We start from the raw sequence: 8,256 nt of genomic DNA, 5'->3' as shown, positions 1-8,256 counted from the left end.
CCCGCCGCCGCCCCCACGGCCTCCAGCCCCCGCCTCACGGACAGCATGCCACAGCTGCGTCCGAGGAGCGTCAGTCCAACGCTCTCCCTCCGCCCGACCGTCTCCAGTGTGTCACCTGCTCAATTTCGGAGGCAACCGCCGGTGGCGTGCTGAGGGATGGACACGAAGGGGGCTTGCCAGGGGCGTTGTGAGGACAGCGGATACACGGGGGATGGTGGGAGGGGAGGGTGGTAGGATGTTGTCGAAGTTGTGATGAACCATCGCCGTAGTATTATATGTCATATATAAGTTGAATTAAGAATACTCCGGAAGTTGGTGAGTTTATTCGTAACAACCCGTTTATTGTGGGACGTTGACAAAATAAAGAACGCCTTGCCCCTATTGCTATTTAGTGTATTGTGTCTTCTTAGATCGCCTTTCTTTTCTCTTTTTCTCTACAGATGTTGGATGTGTTTCATATTAAGAAGCATCAAATGTATTATGCGTTTGAATGAAGTTCCCTTTTCGCGCGTGTGTAGACGACGACAATTCTATTTCGGCGAATTTCTCATACTCAGTAAAACCGGGCACTAATCGACCTCGTTTTCCGCCATCTTTGTTTGCCCTGCTGTCGGCGTGCTCGACTTCAAGAACAAGCCCAAAGTCAACATGGACGATGAACGGGAGATGGGCAGAGGGGTAACGAGACGTAAAACTGCGTCTAATTTAACATTTTGCGTCAAAAAGGAAAATGATGGGAAATACAGAAAGGTGTGTAGTCTTCTCCACTGTTTGAATTCATTCTTTGCCTTCTAGAGTTTTTGATAAATCAATAAAAACTGAACTGCAGTGGGCGGATCGTCTGCAGATTATGACAGTCTAACACATAAACATATTGTTTATTTTCCTTGAATAACGATTTGTGCCTTTTTGCACATAATTTTTATATCTTGTGATGATTGTTTCATTATCGTATAGACTTCCAAGAAGCATATTTCTCTGCTTGAGCTGTACTGATTGTTCAAAGTAGTCCACTTCACAACTTAACCCAAAATTACAATTTTCACTGTTAAATGTCTTTTACTGTTTGTCTTGATGTTTTCCTTCACATGCCTTGTTTAACTTCAATTTTTAATTTTTAATATTTTTCTTACCGTTTTAAAATTAGATTCTTGAAGTTTTTGAAGAAATCAATACTGAAATCTCCTAATTGACTCAATTTGGTTATGGTCATTCAATTATATACTATACTCTCTGTCATTTAAAGGTTTATGCTGCCCTACAAAAAAAGGAGGAAGATCAAACAGAAGAAGAACGGCAACTGATTCTGAAAAATTCTGACTTGGTCAAGAAAGCTCGAGATAGGTAAGATGCCACTGTTTTCTTTTTTTATTTCCGATAAACCCTGAATTATTTTTCATTACCTGTTTCATTTGTGTCTTATAGCCTGAAGAAGAAAGAGGATATGAAAGCTAGGTCTGAAGAAGTTGAAGACCCTGATGAAGTATTAGTACCCAAATGTGAGGAATTGGCTGCTGCATTGAGAAATTCTAAAAATCTTGTTGTGTACACTGGTGCGGGAATAAGTACTGCAGCTAAAATCCCCGACTACAGAGGATCTAATGGTATCTGGACTCTACTTCAGAAAGGGAAAGATATTGGGTATGTCTCATAATTTTCATTTAAATACTACATTTTATTTCCCCTTTTTAACGTTTTGAATTTGGTTCGCACTTTCATCTTATTTTCCAGGAAACATGATTTGAGTCGAGCCGAGCCAACTCTTACTCATATGGCCCTATTTGAACTTTACTCCCAAGGAATACTCAAATATGTGGTTTCCCAAAACTGTGATGGTTTACATTTACGTAGTGGCTTGCCACGTTCTGCTTTGTCAGAAGTTCATGGTAATATGCATCTTGAGGTAAGGAATTAATTTGTTTTCTACTTTGAATCTATTTCTTATTATAATTTAATGTAATTTAATTTACGGCTATCTTTTTTCCATACCAGATTTGTGAAATGTGTCGCCCCAGTACACAATATTGGAGAATGTTTGATGTTACTGAAAATACTGGTCGTTTTACTCATCGCACAATGCGCCGATGTCACTACTGTCATTCAGCCCTCATAGATACCATTATTCACTTTGGAGAAAGAGGAAATCATCCTTGGCCGCTTAACTGGCCTGCTGCCAACAAAGCTGCTGATAATGCTGACACAATACTCTGTATTGGTTCAAGTTTAAAGGTTTATTATTTTTCATCCTTTGTTTTTATTCTCTTATAATTTAGACCCACACATTTAAATAAATTTATGCCCCTTAGGTTCTTAAAAAGTATCCATGGTTGTGGGGTATGGCAAAACCAGCACGGCAACGCCCCAAGCTGTACATCATTAATCTGCAATGGACACCTAAAGATGATCATGCTGTCCTTAAAATAAATGGTTTGTGATGCATGTAGTCTCATTGATTTTATCATTGCGATTATAAAGGTGTCATTTTAAGTATAGTGCTTTTCGGTATTTTAAGAAGGGTTTAGAATTTGTGCTGAAGTTCATTTGAATTATTTTATGGAATCCCTTTTAATTATCTTCTCTTTCTGCAGGACGTTGTGATCGAGTTATGCAAGAAGTAATGAGATGCTTAAATCTGAAAATCCCTGAATATTCTCGCTTGAGGGATCCCATTTTCTGCCATGCCACACACCTACATCCAGATGAAATGCATACCACCTCACAACCAGAACTCGACAGTCCTTTTAAAAAGGAAGAAAAGCACATTAAAGAAGAAAGTGTGGCACCTAAAAAGGATCTAAAAAGAAGCAGTTCAGTTAGTGAAATCGGCTGCCCAATGAAAGTGAGGAGACTTGACAGTGAGCAAGAATCCAGATGTGTTGTGAAAGAAGAACCTGATGATCCTTCCAATACTTCAACTGAACAAATCTGTGCAAAAGTAAAAGAAGAGGATGTTAAAGTAAAGCTGGAAATAAGTGATAATGAACAAGCGAATATGAATTCACAATCAGCGTGGCATGAATGTGAAGCATTTACTTTCTTTCCTTCAGCAGAGGAAATTGTCGATCAGACCAATTCTTGTGTTGATGGAAAGTCCTCAGTTGATACCAGAGGGATTGATGGGACAGCTTTGCTTCTAACTGAAAATGAAACTGATGAAGCCCTTAAAATTTCAAAGGAAAATATTGCTAGCTTAACAACTAGCTTTCACTCAATAGACGGGAAAGAGAATTTTGATGTCTGCTTTACGAAATCGTGTGGTACTGATAACATGAAATCTGCTAAAAAGATTGAGCCTGAGAAAACAGTTGATAATAATTCTGAACTAGACAAGCCCTGCAAAGCACAAAATCTCAGCAAGGGCATTCACCTTGCTAATGCTGAGTCTATTTTGGAACCATGTGGGAAATCATCTCTAAAAGAGCTAAAATTGAACGGGAAAAGCAATAATGATGTTTCTGAAGATGAAGTGGTTGTATTGAAAATGTTGCAGCTTGAACATAATTACAGCAAATCTTTGGACGATTCCCACGACAGCAAATTAGATCTCAAAGAGTTAAATCAAGATACAAAAAAAGACTTCAGAGATATGAAAACTACTCAAAATGAATCATTGAAAAGAAATCTTAGAAGAACTTCTAGGGATGCTGTGAATTACGTTGAAGATGATGAGGATGACAGTGATGAGAGTGAAACTAGCGAGGACGATGAGGGTGAAAGTAAAAAACAGCAAGGTGCAAGAGCCTCAAAGCAATCCATTAGTAAACAAACTTCCACTCAACCAGTGAAGAAGCAAGCTAAGGAAGAACCAAAGAAAAATCTTAAAGAGGTTGAAAAAAATAGCATAGAAGGCAACAGTGCACCCCTAAAACCGAGAAAACCTCCCAAGCCTACACCTCCCCTGAAAAATAAGAAGTTGACTAAAGCCGACTTTGAAATGAAGGTTGAACTAAAAGCCAGACCCTGTGATTTCTGCTCAAATTATTATAGATCCGGTGCATGTTTGTTCTACCCTAGTTTGGACTTCCGTACGCGACAGATTAAAGGATGTATTTGCGAATGCTGTGACTACAGTAGTGAGAGTGAAGAGGCTGAAGAAGAAGGAAGCAATGGAGAAACTAATGAAGGTAAAGGTGATAGTACTGATAATGGTGATGAGGGAGCCTCAAAGTCATCTGTTGTGAATCCTGGTTGGTATGGTAAAGGGTGTCGTAAACGCATTCAGAAAAGAAAATAAGGTAATTATTTGTTGGGCTGCCTGAGAAAATAATTTTTCTCTTCAAATCAACGTGTATACAATACAATACTAATTTCTAAAGTTTTAGAATCATGTAATGATCAAAGTTAAAAATAATAATTTACTCCATTAAATGGGGTGTGATAGCTATTGACAAGCTAAGTTTTCAGTTGGTGAATACTGTACTTAGTATTTTTGGTGTTGTGTTAGTTATAGTGTTTTCTACCATTCTTTTGGAGTTTGTATCTGTGTAAATTTGTTGTCATTCCTACAATATGTTTTCATGTTTCTTCTATCCTAACTAATAATAAAAGGTCAGCAAGTTTTTGAGTGTCTTTGAAATTTTAGTTTTTGGTTTTATGTATGTCCTTAAATGGTTACAAACTGTAATGTTTTATTCTAATAATCCGGTGTTTCTTTTTACTTTGCTCTATCCTTAATGAATTAGTTGTTGTTATATTACTTTAGTGCGAGATTAATTGATTGATTGATTTTAAAATATTTGACTGAGATTGACTGCTTCAGAACAACTGTTGTGTGGGCTTATACTTTTTGCTTCCCATTTTGTATCTACGGTAACTATTCAATGTGAATGATCTTCGATAAGCAGCTAATTATTTTCTCAAGGCATAGACTGATAAATATGCAATAAGGCAACTATTTTATGTTGCAAAACTTTGTTATCATAAATGTGCTGAAGGGCTAAAGTAAACTAATTATAAATTTGGGATCTCATCTTGGGTGTTATGTATTTGGATTGTAAAATTTACATTTATTGAGCCTCTGTGAACCTTCTTGTTCATGTTTACTTCTGGACATAGGCATTTTCTTGTCTGTAGCAAAACATTTGATTACATTATTTCACGCTTATGATGATGACATTTCCATATTGAGAATTGGAGAAAGAGACCGTCCATAGTACAATATACTAATGTTTGCCCTTGAACAATACTACCAAGATATTATTACCGTTCTGTATGAAACATTCTCGCGTTGTATTTTTTCTCACCTGTGGAAATTGTACCCTTAAAATTGAAGTAAGTTGGGACTGATGTGTATATGTTTCTAATTTATTCAAGAAATTATGACATAATTATAGAATTCAGTTGGAGCAAAACATTTGCATTTGCTGAGTTAAGACAGCAACTTAAAGATGTCTTGTTTGTTTAAAAATTGATTCCACTTGCCTGTGAATCATTTTTCTCTCTACCATCCTCTTATTTTACTGCGGTGATAATTATTTTAACACTTGAAGATGTTTACTTATATTTGTTTTTCTTATTTTCAGTATAGTTAAACTATTTATTTACTATGTTTTTCTTTTTTTTCTGTTGCAGCATAGTCATGTACAAAAGACAAATAGGTAATGTCTTTGATGTGGCTGTGCTTTGCAACTTTTTAAATAATAAGTTCTATTCTTGACTGTTGTTCTTAGAATTAAGAAACTTTCAGTCAAGTCATAAAGTGTTTTTTTTTCCTCTTTTGTTGATAATTATTCTGGTTGTTTCATACCAACCCTTAGGGTCTCTGTGTGTCAAAGTGGTACTTAAACATCTCATCTTTTTTGATTACATGCCAACTCTCAGGGCTGTACTTAAATATAGCCAATTTATCATGTGAAAATCATATTGTTATTAAGTCATTTTTATAGAAACCGGATTGAGGCAGTCTGTAACAGTGTCGTTTTTTGTCCTTTACCAAACTAAAAAAAAAATGTGCAAATATTTATTTGGTATATTTGTATTCCCATCAGCAAACTGTTGTTCTTCACTATTCTTTGACACAATCCTGTTCTGTGATTATTTGGTCTCATTTTGTGAATAAATTTATAATGTTATAATTTACAGCTTTTCACTTATTTAAATACACCTTTAATGCCACATAACTAAAACGGGTTTGAATCGCCTCTGAACCCCTACACATTCATCCTCCAGGGTTATCCTGGATCATCTGAGGTGTCATCCGGAACCTTATGAGGTCATTTATGATAGAATTCTACCAAAAACAGTTATTTGCAGGGGGTTTTATGATCGCTTAGTGGCGAAGTCTCCTGTGCAGTCTTTTCTTGATCCGAGCCGACTACAGACTTTTCTCAAGCTACAGATGACAAGTTTTCAGCCAAAATTGACCCTGTGGACCCCACACAGTAAACTCGAGCCCCAGGAGCGCAGGAGCGTGCAGGGATTGCCTACCCCCCAGGCGCTCTCAGCCACAGCACTTCCCTGTAGTTACCCCCTGGAGGGGCATTACGGAGCTCCCTGACTACGGTTCGCCTGCGCCTTCTAAACGCCCTGAAACAGGGTGAGGGGGGTGGAGGGGGGGCAATTAGAAGGCGCAGGCGAATCGCAGTCAGGGAGCTCCGTAATCCCCCTCCTGCAGCCACACAACGATGCACGGGTCGGGAGGCATCCCCAAAGGGTCTCATCCCGGACAAGCGAGGCGGGATTGCCTACCCCAGGCGTCCTCGGCCACAACTCTTCACTAAGGTTCCCCATAGAATCTTAGGACTCTAGTTCCCCACTGCGGCCACATGTTGCATGGGTCACGTCCCTATTTGTGGCCTATTTGCGGCCAGTTGACCTCATAAGGTCTATGAAAGGTGCATTTAAATCGGTGAAAAGCTGCAAATTATAACATTATAAATCTATCTCGAAATTTATTCACAAAATGAGACCAAATAATCGTCGGGGTATGCTCCTTTTTATGGCCACACGCGTTGACATGTTGACACGTTTCCCACTTCGCACAACCCGACAAGACATGTGTCAGGACCAACGCTTATGATATCGTCTGCGACACGCTAGGTAGGCCAACCCGCCAAGCACCCGTGTGAACCTGGCGGCCCACTTAGTTGACTCCAAAGAGTTCCGTTTCCTCGCGCCACTTCGCGAGGCGTTCATTGCGAGGGCAACTTGAATAGGAGCTGTTATTGTTATAATGGACAAGAACATGTGTGATGGAGCTGTTGAGTGTAAGCATCAAGACAAGACTGAATAGAAATAAAGCCGATATCATTGGAATGAATATTTATTCCAAACTTACGATATACAATTTTTTGATCTGGAAGATACAATAGAAAAACCATAATAAGAATGTCAACATCACAATAATTTGATCAAAGTATTTTTTAGAAAAGAAAGGAAAACATAAGATGTATGTAGAAAACAACTATTTTTCTGATATAGAATTGCAACAACAATTATCCAGGGCCCACTGAGAAACAACTGAGCTGTTCACCTCCCCCTATTTTTTTGAGTTTAATAACTTGTCTCTACTGATCACTCTAGATGGAAAGTAAGGAGAATCATTGAACAGAGAAACTATTACTATAATGGCACATTGCCCTTTTTTATTCAAACTTAACGGAAGACATTGGCAGAGATGACATAAGATGAATATAACAGGGCTGTACTAAGAAAAATTGTTTGTATCCTTGAGAGTATTATCAACACTTGAATCAGAACTTTTCTTCTACTTCAAAGTAGGATTCTTATATTAATTTCAAGAAGCAAATATGAGGAAATTAATTCAATGCTCAAAATAAGACTGGTTCATGGAAAAATAATTTGAAATTACAGAACAGATATGTATTGTATTGTGTATTTTCTGATGAAGAGATTTGAAATAGTCATATTGAAGAAGGCATTACAAGTACAACACAGCTAAACCATCCTATATTGAGCTTGGATAAAGTAATATGCACCGTTACTGTTGTATATATAGACAATTCAAAGTTAACTTTAGCAATGCAATGTATTACTATATCTTTAGATTCACATGTCATTGGTGACCTAAAAGAGCTCACATTGAAATAGAAACCTGAAAGTATTGCACATAAAGGAATGCTAAGTCCTGAATAAATTTCTTGCTCTGACCACTAGGAATCAATTATTTCAAACAATCACAGGGCCCTGACAGGCACCTCGTCCTATAAAACCCGTTTGGCGGGTTAATATCCAGTTCTATACACGCCTTCCCATCTTTATAGACATTTTACTTACAAATAAATTATATGTAGCTAT

General features: G+C 37.7%; 1 protein-coding gene across 1 annotated transcript; it reads left to right on the top strand.

The window, feature by feature from the left end:
* Positions 1 to 591: 591 nt before the first annotated feature.
* LOC113206009 (uncharacterized) lies at positions 592 to 6,078 on the top strand. The gene is made up of 7 exons (XM_026421881.2): positions 592 to 750; positions 1,247 to 1,344; positions 1,426 to 1,641; positions 1,732 to 1,903; positions 1,993 to 2,229; positions 2,307 to 2,427; positions 2,589 to 6,078. The coding sequence occupies exons 1-7, from the start codon at positions 649 to 651 to the stop codon at positions 4,232 to 4,234; spliced, it is 2,592 nt and encodes an 863-aa protein (XP_026277666.1). The 5' UTR covers positions 592 to 648; the 3' UTR covers positions 4,235 to 6,078.
* The last annotated feature ends 2,178 nt before the right edge of the window (positions 6,079 to 8,256 follow it).

Source organism: Frankliniella occidentalis, unplaced genomic scaffold (genome assembly GCF_000697945.3).
Source record: "Frankliniella occidentalis isolate FOCC.00 unplaced genomic scaffold, Focc_3.1 Scaffold16, whole genome shotgun sequence".
NCBI classification, from domain to species: Eukaryota; Metazoa; Arthropoda; class Insecta; order Thysanoptera; family Thripidae; genus Frankliniella; species Frankliniella occidentalis.
Note: the sequence above shows the minus strand (reverse complement) of the source record. Positions and strands in the feature narration are given on the sequence as shown.